General features: G+C 37.1%; 1 protein-coding gene across 3 annotated transcripts in view; it reads right to left on the bottom strand.

Annotated features, from left to right (window-relative positions):
* Nucleotides 1-6907: 6907 nt before the first annotated feature.
* The window catches only part of BCLAF1 (BCL2 associated transcription factor 1), a 31117-nt gene continuing 21074 nt past the window's right edge, over nt 6908-16950 (bottom strand). The window contains exons 11-14 of one of the 3 annotated variants that reach the window (XR_011145819.1): nt 15953-16099; nt 9646-9858; nt 9391-9478; nt 6908-8282 (exon numbers count right to left, since the gene is read on the bottom strand). Coding sequence is in view for 2 of the 3 variants with exons in the window: in XM_068984866.1 (XP_068840967.1) it covers nt 9473-9478; nt 9646-9858; nt 15953-16099 (366 nt within the window). In the remaining variant the exon portion in view is untranslated. Of the gene's footprint in view, nt 9479-9645; nt 9859-15952; nt 16100-16950 lie in introns of all 3 variants that reach the window. The other 2 variants (XM_068984866.1, XM_068984867.1) reach the window with 2 other exon arrangements.

The following is a 16950-nucleotide window of genomic DNA, read 5'->3' on the forward strand; positions in this document are numbered from 1 at the left end:
CCTGAAGGTCCTCACCCAGCCGGGGTATCCGGGATGAAGATTCGGCCTTCCTCCAGTGCGACACTCTACCTGCGGCTTAGACCTGATCGCTACTTCCGCGTCGCCGGACAAAAATTAAACTCCGCGGGCCTTGACCGAAGCCCGTTGTCATTGGACAAACCTTTAGGTCGTTGCTTGTGATTGGTTACGGAAGGTTATTTAGCCACTGAATGTCCTTTTCCTTCAAGAGGGCGGGCCTTTAGCGGGCCAGCCAATGGAAGCTTAGAGCCAACGGGTAGGCGTGGCAGATCGCGCAAACATGGCGACGCATGCTCAGAAGGTGTCTCTAGGTTTCCCCAGCGCTGTCAAATACCTGCCTAGGAAGCCTGGAGTTGTGGAGTCTTATGGCCTTTGGCTCAGGCTCACTATCCCGAGTTCGTGCCCCGTACAGATCATCGCAGGGAAAGTGTATCGTCCTCTACATACAGACCCGAAGTGGGACCCCTCTCTCAAGTACGCCTGTCGTGGAGTGTCGCGATTTATTGTTAAATCATTCATCCATTCAGCGAACATCTGTTGTTTATGGGATAAGTGAACCAATGAAGTTGCTTAGTCATGTCCGACTCTTTGCGATCCCATGGACTGTGCCCTACCAGGCTCCTCCATCCGTGGAATTTTCCAGGCAATTCCAGTATTGGTGTGGGTTGCCATTTCCTTCTCCAGGGGATCTTCCCGACCCAGGGGTCGAACCAGGTCTCCCGCATTGAAGGCAGACGCTTTACCGTCTGAGCCACCAGGAAAGCCCTGTTTAAGGAACTGCTGCTGCTGCTGCTAAGTCGCTTCAGTCGTGTCCGACTCTGTGCGACCCCATAGACGGCAGCCCAACAGGCTCCCCCGTCCCTGAGATTCTCCAGACAAGAACACTGGAGTGGGTTGCTATTTCCTTCTCCAATGCATGAAAGTGAAAAGTGAAAGTGAAGTCGCTCAGTCGTGTCCGACTCCCAGCCACCCCATGGACTGCAGCCCACCAGGCTCCTCCGTCCATGGGATTTTCCAGGCAAGAGTACTGGATTGAGGTGCCATTGCCTTCTTTGGTTTAAGGGACTAGCAGGTGCTAAACACTGTCATCGAGAAATCTGCAGTATTCATGAAATTCTCCAGGTTATCTAGGCTATCAAATATGAGCGGGATGCTGACCTGGCCTAGCGGACAACGGTTAAGCAATTACGAAGTCCTGGCAGTTGATATCTCAATTTTGAGTTCTGATCTGAAGTTACTGGGCTTCATAAGAAACTACAGCTCCTGCTTTTCATATTTCAGCAAGAAATGCACGAGGGTGACATAATAATTTATGATCAACTGTGTCTCCTGCTGACCAACACAATTTTTAAGTGGGAGAATTTTTCAACAAATTTCTCTGTGTCCACAGCATGTATTCATTCATCTAACACTGGATGTCTACTATGTGCAAGGAATCATTCTGACAACGAGAATGCAATTAGCAAGGCAGCTAAGATCCTTACCCTCCTGGAACTTACATTCTAGTGGAGACCTGAGGTTTCGCTGAACACCATATAAATAGCATGTCTCCACTCTCTTTCCATGATTTATTTTTCTTTACAGTACTCAGATCATGTAGTATTTATGCTCCACCTACTGCCAAACTAAACTCCAGAACAGGAACTCTGTCTTGACCCATGCTGTATCTCCATCATTTTAGAGGAATACCTGGTATATTTGATGAGCATTCAATTAAGAGTTTGTTGAATAAAATAATTCTATATACCTAAGAGAAAACAGACACCAAGAATGATTTGACACTAAGAAACTGGCAGAACAATAGTGCTTATAGTCACAGGCCCAGTAGTATAAGCTAGATAAGGATGAAAGGAGCAGGAAAGGGCTGCTGGACAAATGTAAAAGAACACAAATGGATCAGTGACCCTACATTAGACTTTTTTCAGCTTCCTTATCCTTCCCTTTTGCCTTTGCAAATACATCATGATCTTATAACTTCCTCTTTTCAATCTGATATCAAAACAGCAGACAATAGGGTCAAAAGGCAAAATATCCCTTGAAAGCAGTAGTACTAACACACCTCCTTCAGGCTGCACTAATAGAATTCAACTGATCCAAGTGCAAGATGGGCCCAGGTCAAATGCTACATCTTCCATGAATGCCTTGCTGACAACTTTCCTCTAACTTTTCAGAGATCTTTCCTCCATTTTATGTGCACTAAAACAGTCGAAGAATTGATACTTTTGAACTGTGATGTTGGAGAAGACTCTTGAGAGTCCCTTGGACTGCAAGGAGATCCAACCAGTCCATTCTGAAGATCAGCCCTGGGATTTCTTGGAAGGAATGATGCTAAAGCTGAAACTCCAGTACTTTGGCCACCTCATGCGAAGAGCTGACTCATTGGAAAAGACTCTGATGCTGGGAGAGATCGGGGGCAGGAGAAGGGGACAACAGAGGATGAGATGGCTGGATGGCATCACTGACTCGATAATCGCTGAGTCTGAGTGAACTCCGGGAGTTGGTGATGGACAGGGAGGCCTGGCGTGCTGCGATTCATGGGGTCGCAAAGAGTCGGACACAACTGAGCGACTGAACTGAAAAAGCCATACATACCACATCTTGATAACCTTTTATGCGATATGACATTATTTTCCTATTACCTTTAAGTGAAATTACTGTCCTGAACTTTGAGAATGATGCAGAATTCAGTAAATCTTTTCTACCTTTTCTGTCATTTTTTAGTGGTGTTCGAAAATATGGTGGCATACTTTCTAAGCTCTTCCTGGCTGTGTTCCCCTCTCCCAGTTGCATCTAGGCCCTTTTCATCTCCTCTCTCTGCTCTGCTCATTAAAATTCCTTTTAGTCCTTTCTTCACTGTGGGGTCCTGTCCTTAAAAGGGAGTCTTGTCTTGACAGGTCTACTTGAAGAGCTCACTGAGGTCAAGTGCTCCAGTCTCTCCATACTTACTGTGGGTACCTTGTGCTCACTACTGGAGAGGACAAGGCCCCAGTTTTAGTAGGTTCATTTGAGAATCTCCTTTTCCAGCCTGTCAAATGCTACCCAACTCTTACTTTTACTCACACAGGAATCAGTACCAGGCAGGTTGGTGATGTGTCCCTATCCTGCTGCTAAGTCACTTCAGTCATATCCAACTCTGTGTGACCCCATAGACGGCAGCCCACCAGGCTCCTCTGTCCCTGGGATTCTCCAGGCAAGAATTCTGGAGTGGGTTGCCATTTCCTTCTCCAACGCATGAAAGTGAAAAGTGAAAGGGAAGTCAGTCAGTAGTGCCTGACTCTTCGCGACCCCATGGACTGCAGCCCACCAGGCTTCTCCATTCATGGGATTTTCCAGGCAAGAGTACTGGAGTGGGGTGCCATCGCCTTCTCCCGCTACTTGCAGGTTAATGGGAAAAGCTTATCACCTTTGGCTTTATTATCTAGATATATTTTTTCAGAATCATTAATAATACAGTATTGTTAATCATCACACTAGGTACTATATTCTCAAGAGCAAGAAATTTTGATTCAACTTTAAACCCAATGTTAAGAATACTTTCCCAGTGAACAAATGGAGGTTGAGGGCTAGTTTAAACAAAGGCTAGAAAGCTAGGTACTTAATCTTGTGACAGCCCAGTTAGAAACCCCATTAGTCTTCTGACACAAACCTCAATTTTAGGTGATTAGGAGAACTCCAATTATTGTAATTACCTTAAGTAATGTGGCAGGGTACAATGTTAACATTCTACCAAGTAGGTAATTGCCTGTCCATAGTATGTATGTCCTATACAACACATAATACTAATTGCTAAATGTTTATTCTAGCAAAGCATGACACATAAGCAGAATGAGTTGCCAGCCTGAAAAAGAGGACAAGAGGAATTTTCTGATTTTTTGCTAAGATGTAAGATTTTAAGATAGGTAAATGAACAAGGAGTAGGATAAGGCAAAGGATTAAACACACACACACACACAGCTCAGAGGAAATTCCTGTAGTTCATCCTAAGATTTAGGCAACAAGAAATCAAAGAAATTTTAAGTTAAAAAATTTTTTTCAACTGAAAAACATTTCACTGATGGCAATTAAAAGATGAAATTTAAAGGTCAAGATTTCCAAATTAGAAGACTGCTGCAGTAACTGAGGTTTATGAGCATCTTTACCAGTTATCACAGGGGTGAAAGGAGCCACACGTTGACTTTTGAAGTTATCACCAAATGTATACATAAAATCACTGTATACTGACATTAACCAGTGAAATTGTTTTTAAAATATTGTTTGGTTGCCTCAGGTATTAGTTGCATCATACAAGATCTTTCATTGTGGTGAGGGGACACTCTAGTTGTGGGCCCTAGATTCATTTAGGCACGTGGGCTCAGTTGCTCTGTGGCATGTGGAATCTTGGTTCCCCAACTAGGTATCAAATCTGTGTCCCTGAATTGCAAGGCGGATTCTTAACCACTGGACCACTAAGGACGTCTCTAAATTACGTATTAAATTAAGTATTGTTTTATGACTCCATTTGGTGGTGATATTCAATTGCTTTCAAAAAAACTCCAAGTGCATTTAACATTTCCCTCATAGCAGCCTCAGGAGTACCCTGGAAACTACGTTTCTACAGAATTCCCCGTGTCCAGTGGTTAGGATTTGACGCTTTCATTGTCAGGGCCCAGACTCAATCCCTGCTTAGGGAACTAAGACTCTGCAAGCTGTGTGGCACAGCCAAAAATTTTCCTTTTCTGGTACAAATAAGCCAGAAAAATTATGGCCTCCCACAATCAAGGACTAAGTAAGATTCCAAGTAAACCAACATCTGGAGGGTGAGAGTGGTAATTTTACGTGGCTTTTCACAAGCCATGGAATTTGCAATTACTATGACATTACCAAGAAGTTATCATTGTCAAATACAGACTTCATACTGTGAATGTACATCCTTTCTTCACCTAAGTTTATGGTGTACTATCATTTTGCTTGTCCCCCAATTTATTTTATGGGGTAGCATTTGTGGGGTTGTTTATATTGGACTACAGTTGATGTACAATGTCGTGTTAGTTTCAGGTATACATAGCCAAGTGGGCTCAGTTTTATATATATCTTTTACAAATCTTTTCCTATTTAAGCTATTACAGAATATTGAGCACAGTTCTTCCCTATGCTATACAGTAGGTTTTTGTTGGTTGCATATTTTAAACATGTATCATCTACTTTTGGGGCTTGTTATTATTCAATCAAGAAGCTGGGCAACCCTAAGAGATTCCTAGGAAAAATCTGATTCCAATTCTTAGGAGAATAGTATTAAAACCACTTAGCATTTTCTACTTTCAAGAATGATCTTATCTTCTGCACTTTAAAAGCACTGCAAATCAGTTCACTGTTGTCAAACACCTAAAACGTCCTTCAGAAAAATATCTTACACACAGATCATTATAATTAAGACACATTATTTGGAAATTTTTCTCCTAGTAGTTGCACGAAAGTGCCATCCTAATGCCTGTTCTTTTTAACCACTGGGATCCATTTTTGAAAAAACTAACATGTGAGGAGGTAACAACAATAAAGAGAACTAGCACACTTAATGTACAACTTTGGATTCATTTGCATAACTGACACTAATCATTACTGAATGATTCTGAAACTTGAGTCCAGTTCATAAATTTACACAATCTCTACTAAAGCTCCCAAGTCAAACAATGGAATACAGTAATTTCTATATATTCCTGGATTTCAAAATAAAATTTTCACTTTAAACTTCATTAACATAGACTTCAAATTTTTAACATCTACCTCAATAAACTGAACAATTTAGACCCTTGATACTCGTATTTATAAATAATGATTTCAACCATGTTTTGAGAACCCAAGATGTTATATAACAGGTAATATTCTAAAATTTTGTCAAAGTATCTATCACAATCTACTACTTATAGAGACTGAAACCAATCAAATACAATCCGAGGGTGAAGTTAGTTTCTCCATGTTCCTTCCCTATTTAAGCAAGTTACAAATTCAGACAGGTCTCTGTACTTCTTGTTCTGAATGTGAAAGGACTATCATTCCACATGGAACAAAGTATATCCCAGAGATTCCAGCTGAAAAGTCAAAGAGAAGAATTTCCTGGCCATCCAGTGGGTAGGGCTCCTCTGCCCCACTGCAGGGAGCACAGGTTCAATCCCTGGTCAGGGAACTAAGATTCCCTCATGCTGCAGTCAAAAAAGAAAAAAAGCAACTATCTTATGAAAATAAGTCCTTAATAAATAAGATGGCATACTTTTATGTAGCTAGCTGAAACATGTTCAAATTATCCAGTGTAGTTAATAAACATACAGAGAAAGGAGTAACATTTGTATTAATCAAAATGTTACCTTAGCACACAAATTTCTGTGAAAATTCTTGTAAAGTTACAGAATGGTCACTTTATATTTCAAGTAACTTACAAAAGGGTTAAGTGAAGTTAAGAATTACACCAGTTCTAACTCAAGTGAACAAAGACAAAAAAAAAAAAAACCCTTTTTAGTTAAAAACTACTACATTTTTAGAAACCGAAGTAATGCTGCTGTCTCCATCATAATTTATAGCTGGCAGTTCCTGTATGAACACATGAACAGGAGGGCTAGACTAGAATCTGGAATTCCTGTGTTAACAAATGGCTTACAATCGCCACTGTAACATTTCCCATGTTTCCAGACGAAAAAAGAAAAAAATAGATGTGAATTTGAAGTTTTATAGAATACTTACTGATCTCCCCAAAAGCCCCATCATACTAGTAACTTTACTAACAGATGAGCTGTTAGACATAAATTAGACATAAACCACTGACATTAGCTGTATAGCACAGACACAGACATAGTCTCAAAATCAGGTAAACAAACAACAGCTATTACCACTTATGACATTTTATTGGCATATGACAATTTACAAGGGTCCCTGTTGCATTATACATCACACTGAGTAAGAATCGTTTAGCCATCTACATTCATTCTTATTGGGTATATTTTTACTCAAATTGTAATTGAATTCCCAACACTTGATTTTAACTGTGTCAAAAGGGAAAAACAGTAATTCCCAAAAGTAGGCTGCAATAGGAAAAACAAATTTTGCTTTTTATATTAAAATTTCTAAGATGTTGAAAAGTGTACACAGCTAAGGAATGAGTCATGGCCTTCTTAAACAGCTTTCTTAATCCTTTCTAGAAATATCCTTTGGTTATTTTTATTTTCCTTCGCTAGGCAAAAGAAAATCTATTAATGCAGGTTATCAAACAGCTACTATTTTCTGGCACTTGTAAACAAATATCCTTACCAAGAGCAACCATTCAGCTTTTATAACATGTCATGAAGTGTAGAGTTGAATTGTGGTTTAAAGACAGGCTTCTTTATATGTTTGGCTCTAAAACAAAGATAACAGCCGCAACGGCTTTCTATTGAAGTGTTTTCACAATCCCCTTTCCCACTATATTCTAATAGGATACTCTTCCCCTCAATTTTAATACAAGTAACCAAACATGAGTACATGTGGGTTAAAGCAATGCACGTGAACTTGTAACCTGCTGACAGGATTTAAGTAGCTTTATTCCTACTTCCTATTAAATAATTTCTCAGTAAATTCCCCTTTCCACTTCTCTTATGTGGAAAAGCAAAACTGCACATTTATAGTCATGTATAGAGATTCAGTATCTAACCGAATAATAATTGTTAAAATAAAAGCTAAATTTATTTGTATAAAATAAAATGGCCGTGAAAATTTTCCTGTGTTGGAGATCAAATCCATGTTACTTTAGCATGTAATTATGTGCTATGCTGACTAGGAGAATATTAGTTATGTCCTGATTAATGCAACATATTTGTTTTTACAGTGTTTCCTTTCTGCTCAATTTCAGAAAAACAAACTAAGAGAAATCATGCAATGCTTAAGGATCTTAGGGCCATGAACATCACATTTGTTGAGTTTTGTTTTTCTATTTTTCCCCTCATATAGCTGTTAGGTAAATGCCTCTGACTGCAATCAAGGTGCCAGAAGCATCCCAAATCATCAGTGAGCATGAACGAGCCATACACTTAAAATGCTTGTTTACACTAACACAACAATCATTATCTTTTAATGCAAACAAATACAACTAATTCAGTTGCTGAATTAACAAAATGAAATTTGACTACTTTTACATTATGCTCACAGAGCAGACTTAGCACTCAAAATTTTACTATTTCCGATTTTCATTCCTTCTAAGAGATATCATCATAAACATAAAGGCAATTCACATTTGAAAGATTATCTTCCTGAAGAACAGAACCCTTGGGAAGAAAAAGAAAAACCCATTTTACAAACTGAAAGAGAAATACTGAAAAAAATAAAAAACAAGGTAGATCAATGCTGTGACAAACTTCCTGTCAAATCTTTTTATTGGTGACATTTGGAAAACAAGTTTCTTAAAATACTACTAACGAGCAGTATATTCTGTTTGCCTATTATTCGTTATAGTTAGACTATGAACTAGTGATTCAGCTGTCTAAAAGCTCAAATAAGTATGTGAGATATGACGTCAGGTACACATCTTTTCAATGTTATCAAGTTATTCTGCAGAATAATCCTCTTCCATACCAATATCAGAATTACAGGCTTTGTTCTGTTTTTCTTTTTTAAGCAAGACGTTCAGTAGGAATGGGGGTTTTGTTTGTATTATTACAAACCAGATTCCTCTCTCAAAGAACTGATATCTAAGACCATGACTCAAACATTCAAATAAAACAGAGAACACTGAATTTTGAATGCAAATAGTAAAGACTCCTAAAAATGTTTTTTTATAGCCCATTGCTTGCTTTCAGTTTAAGAAAAAATTTTTTTCATACTTTTCAATTTAACTTTTAACAGCTAGTACTTTTGAGCTATTGGCAAAGCTTTTTTCCATCTTAAACATTTGATGAGATGTTAAATTAGTTTAGTTTACCAAAATAACAACTTTTTCCATGGTACACTTCAAAAATTAGTCACCCTACAATGTAGTGTGTTTGAATTAAGGAGAATGTTAAACAGATGTATACAGTTAAAATAATTAGTGTGGTCTCTATAGACAATTCCTCTTCAGGGATTTGTATGTAGAGCTAACGTTTACTTCAGAATAAACATTAACACAAACAGGGAGGGAAGAGAATCAGAACTTTCACAGAGCTGTACTTGACCATATCTTATAGACAAAGCAGAATTACAATGCATGTAACAAAAACAGTAAAAGTATATATTTTTTTAAAAGTTGATAGTTACAAATATGGTACGTAACAATTTTCTACTTTATTTCAGTACAATTTTCAACATACAGTCTACTATTTTTCAAGATATTTGAAGATTCAAAACAAAATTTCTCTAGACTACTTGCAAACAGTAAAATTTAAGTAAAATGCTTACATTCTTATTTGAAAACAAAAATCATATAAAAAAAATGGTGGGTGCAAGTTCTGTTCTCTGTTGCAGTCTTACTTCAGATTTCCTATTCCTAAACAAAAAAAAAGAAAGGAAATAAAGATTAGAGAGTAAAGAAAAGATATGAAGAGTGGAAATAATTCAAAATAATCACTGTATCTAAAAATCAAATAACTAATTGGCCCAAGAAACTCACACAAAAGAACATATCAGAACCACTAACAAGCTGAAAATGTCTACCTTTTCTTCTTTGCGTCTGTCCTTCTTTTCTTCATTATTTTCCATGGTCTCTTCTTCATCTTCAACAATACCGTCCCCTTGGTATTTGTCATGAGTCCACTTTGGACTGCTACCTGACTTTTTGAAGTTAAAGCGCCCTCTGCCACGTTGAAAAGTACCACGACCTCTTCCTCTTTTGGCCCAATAATCCACACCATCATCTCTGTCATCATGCTACAGAAAGGTTAAACAAAGAAAGAAATGTCTTTCTTGTAAGGAATATGATTACATCCCCAATCATGTTACTGTATAAATCTTCTGAAAATTGGGTATATGAGGTGGGTATTGTTCTAAAATACACAAAATCAATAAAACTGAACTTTTCATCAAAAACATGTGTGCCTCATGAAAGTAAATAATTACATGCTTAGTAACCCAAGCATTTGAAAGCTGCCCAGACAGTTTTCTGAAGAATCTCAACTGCTAAATTACTGCCAATTATCAAAATTTTTTATTGTTCTGCTTTTCATTATTTCAATCTACTATGCATAAATGAGATAATGTAACTGATATTTTCCCCCCAAAATTACCTGTCACAAATACATAACAAAGTATAAAAATGTCATTACAACATTATCAATAACATTTACTAAATAAAATAGGTGGTAAGAAGTATCTCTTACATATAGCTACAGACTTTTAAAAATCCTATTGAGATAAATCTAAATTAATGTGTATTACATATTAATCTTCTTGGCAAGGGCACAAGCCAAATCAGGATGGCATGATCCCTAGGGTAATACCTCAACTTATTTCTTGTTCACTAACCTAAAATTCTGCAGCTATTACATCTCAACTTAAATTTTTTATTAACTGCATCCAAATAGATTGTTCCCCAAATTACAAATTATTCCACTAACCAAAACAATCTGAAAAAGTGAAAAGTACTTGACTTTGTTTATGAGTAGATGAGTATTACATCCCAAAGAACAAAACAAAAAATGAAAAGTTCTCCTTAACTGCTGCCCATCTCAAACAAACTTTTTAAGTTTGTACCTACAAAAAATGGGAATGATGCCCCTTCATGAGACAACAGGTATAATACAAACATAGCTGCATAACTTATGGAGTACTGATACTGACCAACTGTCCCAAAGTCACTAAACTTTTAAAAAATACATAACTAAGCACCTTTTCAAAACAAAGCATGTGCCTTTGTGTATATTCACATAATATAGCTCACCCTCCTACCTGACTTAAAAAGTTCACACATGTAATTAACAGACAGTGTGAAAGAGCCCTCACCAATTTATTTTCTAATAATCTAGCTTTATCAAACCAGTGAGATGACCAAAGAATGAACTTAGGAGCTATCAAAAATGCACCATTTCAGTACATCAAAGTTTAACTGTAAATCCAAAATAAACTATTTTAAAATAGTCTGCCACTCAAAATAATACATACATAGAATGATGTAATTTCAAGCTCCTTTTTGTTATCATCACAACTCTGTAAGAGTTTATGCTTTCTGTTTGTGGTGTTTACGCAGTATTCCATGAATTTGTAGGAAGAAGCAAATGGGTTTTCAAGCCAGAGGTATGGATTTAAATCTCAACAGAAACTGAGTGAACTTTAGTTCCTCATTAATAAAACCAAAGATAGTCTTAAAGGAACACAAATGATTTGTAAAAAGTGCCCAGCCCAGTGCTTGACAGGCAGGCACTCAATCAAAGGTGGTGATAATAATGCTTACATGGTACTTATTTCTAAGGATGAGGCATTGGTCTCAGCATTTTCTATATACTTACTCATCTAATCCTCACAACAACTGTAAAATACTGTTACTAACTCCACTTTAGGAATAAAGAAATTGGGGACAGAGAAACTGAGTAAACTTGCCCAAAGCCACAGAGCCAGTCTTTTCCAATGCCCTTTATGCTCATCATCCTCAGAATAAGCTTCCCAGGAATCATGGTAACAATAAATGACTACTAAATTGAGGTAGCCAAGAGCTAAAACAGGAAAAGCAGTAACAAAGCTAGACACTAGAGTTAGACTAGCCATTACTTTTAAATATACAATCATCTTACACAATAATCTGAAACTAAACAACAGCTACATCATCACACTGTGTTTCTCAAAGGATATCCCAGCAGCTACCGAAGTGACATTTTAATGCTAAGCGTACTAGTTCTTTTTCTTTTTTGGCCAAGTGGCATGCAGAATACTGGTTCCCCGATCAGGGATGGAACCCATGCCCTCTACAGTGGAGGCACGGAGTCTTAACCAACGGACCACCATGAAGGCCCTAAAGCATACTGAGTCTTAATCCTCAAATTCTTACAAGATTTCAGTCTTACTGTACATTAATTAACATTAACTACTTTACAGAAGATAAAGGGGATATGAGATATTTATAATATATAATCAAAAATATGTTAACGGAGGCCTTCCTTGGTGGCTCAATGGTAAAGAATCCACCTGCCAATGCAGGAGACACAGGTTTGATTCCCGATCCAGGATGATCCCAAGTGTCATGGCCAACTAAGCCCGTGCATCACAACTAGTAAGGCTGTACAGTAGAGCCCAGAAACCACATCTACTGAACTCACAGGCCCTAGAAACCGTGGTCTCCAACAAGAGAAGCCACTGAAATGAAAAGTCTGAACATCACAACTAGAGAAAAAGCATGAGCAGCAGTGAAGACACAGAATAGTCAAAAATAAGTACAATTATTAAAGGAAAATTCCAGTTTAAAAAAAAATGTTAACAAAGGAGGCCACAGCAGAACCAAAATCTTCTGAATCGTCTTCTCTTCTCTACAGAATGATCAAGTTTCAAAAGAGTTAATTTACTAAAGCTCCAATCCAAATCTCTGTTCCCATAAGGAATTTTCTCTTCCTCAGATGACATTAACATGGGGAACTTACCCATTTCAGTACTTTCCCATCTGGTCCAACTCTTTACAAATACTCTCAATCCCTCCAGAGAATCTCAGGTTCTAAAGACTATCTTTCCTGAAATATTTATTATTGAAAACATTATCTTATCTTTGTATAACTCAAAGTTTAGAGAAGGGAAATTTCAGATAAGAATGCAGTAACTGTTACCAAGTACTGGAGGAAAAATGATACATGCTGTTAAGAACCTTTGAACCCTAAAGCATGGGTTCAAATCCTAACCCCACTCCTTCTGGCTGAGTACCTTTGGTCAAGCTGCTCAATCTCTGTACCTCTGTGTTTTTCATCTATATAAACTGAATAATGGTCCTACCTCAAAATGACTTTACAAGCATGAAAACAAACTGAGCGACTTTCACTTTCAGTTCAAAACACTAAGAATGGCGCCGAGCAAAATGCTCAGTAAATGTTATCCATTATTATTACTAAGCATTAAATGTTTCATTACTATGGACAGAATGTCCATGCTTATTAATTATTCTGAAAAAAACCTAGAGGAATCTATAGCTTTCAACTTCACTCATTCTGAATTTTTTAAAAATTTTGTATTTCTAGTCTCATCACTGAAAAATACCTTTAGACTATCCATAAATACACATGTAGAACCCAAAGCTGGCATTCCAATGGCTCATTAATTAACAACCAAAACAATTAACTTGGGGAACTGATTTATATATAAGAAGAAATGTGACATTAGTTTCACTTCTAGTGAGCACTAGCCTGTGACAAATGCACATGATGTCTCATACAGAAACGAGGACTTTAATATATAGTCCAGAACAGCAACATGTGGAACCCTAAGTAACATTCCTCTTGATTAGTATAACTAAAGCCTGCTGCTGCTCCTGCTAAGTCGCTTCAGTCACGTGCGACTCTGTGCGACCCCGTAGATGGCAGCCCACCAGGCTCCCCTGTCCCTGGGATTCTCCAGGCAAGAACACTGGAGTGGGCTGCCACTGCCTTCTCCAATACATGAAAGTGAAAAGTGAATGTGAAGTCGCTCAGTCGTGTCCAACTCCTAGCGACCCCATGGACTGCAGCCCACCAGGCTTCTCCATCCATGGGATTTTCCAGGAAAGAGTACTGGAGTGGGGTGCCATCGCCTTCTCCAAACTAAAGCCTAATTATATGCTAATCAAAAATAATTATGTCCCAATTTAAGACAAAAACTATAATACTAGAAAGAATGTCATAGAAAAGTGAAAGTGTTAGTCACTCAGTTCTGTCTTTGCAATCTCATGGACTGTATCCCACCAGGCTTCTTCGTCCATGGGATTCTTCAGGCAAGAATACTGAGTGGGTAGTCATTCCCTTCTCCAGGAAATCTTCCCAACCCAGGGATCAAACCTGGGTCTCATGCACTGCAGGCAGATTCTTGACCCTCTGAGCCACCAAATTAAATATTTGTAAAATGTTTGAAGTGTTAAACAATTATTTAACTTGTTCACCTCTCATTTCCTTAAGTTTTTGTGCTTTTATACTTGTTTTACCATCTGGCATTTTTATAAGCACTTGCTCCTCATTCACACCTTTGAAAAGTTGGCCTTTTAATCTCTTCTCTTCTGACTGGGTGATATTACTGTGGTTCTGTGACCGTATAATGGAACCTAGATTTTCTTTTCTCTCTAGATCTGTGTTAGCAACTACCTACTGCACACTTCCACTTATTATATCTTGGGCACTTCCATACCAGAACTTAACCTTCACGTCAAATGAGCTGCTTTCCTCTGTATTCCCTGTGCTTGTAATATCCTTTCTTCTCACTTCCAACACCAAACTAGAGGGTCCCTGAATAAGCCTTCATAAATGTGGCTTTAACATTTTTCAAAACTAGTCCCTTAGACACTCAATTATTTCTCAGGTCTGTTTGTCACAGCCATGTTTTTCCAAACTCTGCTTAACATCCAAATTTACTCAAGTATTATTATCTTCCACAATTTGGCCCCTGCTTCTTAATTTTCCCAAACTTACACCAATCATCTAGCCACTTGTGTACTGGAACTCTCTAGATTAGGATGTTTCACTCCTGCTTTTTTACAGCACACCTGCTCATCTTTTAAGCTTAAGATTCAATCCAAACTTGTCTCTCTTAATCAGTATCTCCTTCGCAATAATCCACTCTTCCTCAGGAGGACATCCACAGTATGTATTCAGAATGTTCTCTATTACCAGTCTCTTAAACCAAAAATTGGAATCCTACGTATCTTTCCATCCATAGCATAAACAGCAATGTATCAATTCATAAATTCCTATATTAAAAATGAAATATATCTTTTAAACTTCCTGTAACTGAATAAAACACCTTTCACTTTCCAGAGATTGTCAAGTCAAGCATAAATTTTTCCTCAAAGGAGCACAGATTGTGGAAACATGCATAATGCACTCTGTAAAAATTTAACTTTTCCAGACTCTTGGTCATTAAAGTACTCCAAAAAAGAGATAAATGGAAATTAATTTTTGAAACAACTACAATGCCCATTCTTCAACCAAAATATATATCTAGTTCAGAATACAGCTATATAGTCCACCTTGGCAGAAGGATGGGACATTCAGCTTTAGTCAAATATACTCATAAAAAGTCAAATGAAAGACACATTTCTAAAAACTCAGCACTATTTTCCTCCTTGGTTCAACAAAACAACTAGTCTTCAGAAATAATCTCTAAAACATGACTTCCCTGAAAAGCTATGACAAAAATGAATATTCTGTTAATAGTTTTGGTATTTCCTTAAGTTTCTATAATGGAAGGTAAACCCTCTTCTTCCGTGCCAAAATGGAAAAAAATTTCCATCATTACTTAGAGAATCTTTCAGGACCCACCTCCTCTAGCTTCATCCCTTACAAACTAATTCAGAGAGAAGAGCATCACAAGAAGTGTCAAATTAATGTGTATCTAGCAATTTTTCCATAATGTAATTTTTCCTCTTCCTTTTACTCCAATAAAAGTTAACAACCTCCTGAAAACCTTAATTACATGCACTGTGGAAGAATTCTTCTCCTTGTCTTTCAATTAAACAAACAGCTGTGGTGATTAAAGGGAAATCTTCATGATTTACCTTCTTAACTTTACCGTCTTATAGACAGATATGAAACAGTTTAATGTTCTTCTCTGAATGTGACTATCAAATCAGGGAAATTTTTACTTTACACTGACCAGTCCATAGATAATTATCAATAAGGTGTAAAAAGGACTTACAGGGACCCACATGTTCAAAACTTCAAATCATCTGGGTAATTATTTATTTTAAAAGTTTCCTATATTATAGTAAAAACTTCTCATAGTAGTGGATGCCTGTACTCCAATGTATTCACCCAGTATGCTTTGAAAATTAATGCAAACCAAATAAACAGAGATTTCTAACACCCACCAAGAAGTACTTCTTGCTCTTTGGGGTATATTCTGGATCCCATTCCTCTTCCTTCGGTCTCTTTTGAAAAGTAGTATTTGAGTTGTTTGGACCAGTATTTGTCCCAGCAAAAACTCCTCTGGCTCTTCCTCTGCCTCTAATTCGAAACTGATTAACAAAGTTGTTTAGTAATGAAATCAAAAGGTATTAAGTTACATGCAAACTCTAATTTTACTGCAGTAACAAAAAACATTCCCTAATTTCTTCCCTAAATCTCAACTTCACAGCCACTGAGGATGAAAAGGGTGGCCATTTTATACTAGTAAGGACAGAAAAAATTCTGCCTATTGAAAGCTGAATAGGTTAAGAAAAAATGCACAGTCAACCTAAGTTGTCAGAACACTGCACTTTCTTTCATGACCTGAACTAAAATTTTTAGTTTAAATTTTAAGAAGTTGTTTCTTTTCCCTTTTACTAGCCAAAAGAGTTGTCTAATTTCTTTGAATTACACAGGAGTCCTAAATGTTAACTACACCTTTCACCATATGGGCAAAGCTCTTCTCTTTCCCAAATGATCTAATTAATAAACCCTACTAACAACTAACTGGATACTAGCTTAAGTTAGAAATCTGAACCTAGAAATTAAGGAGTCAAGAAGATGCACTACTATGAAATCATTAAATTTACAATTGTAAGAATTTATGGAAACGTGGGAATAATAATATATATACTAGGTAGGATAAAAAGTCTTGTAATTTCTATGACTGACACACATATAAAAAAGAATTTGAATAGGCAAAAATGAAAATAGTTGTTAATACAAACATGGATTTGTTTCAAAACATGTTCTTATTAATAAAAAAGTGATTAAAGAAATGGATCTAAATTATTAACTTTCCTTGACTCTTGGGTCTCTAAGCACTATGTACAGTTATTGAATCCACAGTTAATAAGTTATACAGATGCTTCTAAATCTCAATGGAATCTAAATGGAATATTTTCAAAATCAGGCAAAAACA

Source organism: Capricornis sumatraensis, chromosome 13, assembly GCF_032405125.1.
Source record: "Capricornis sumatraensis isolate serow.1 chromosome 13, serow.2, whole genome shotgun sequence".
In the NCBI taxonomy this organism is placed as follows: Eukaryota; Metazoa; Chordata; class Mammalia; order Artiodactyla; family Bovidae; genus Capricornis; species Capricornis sumatraensis.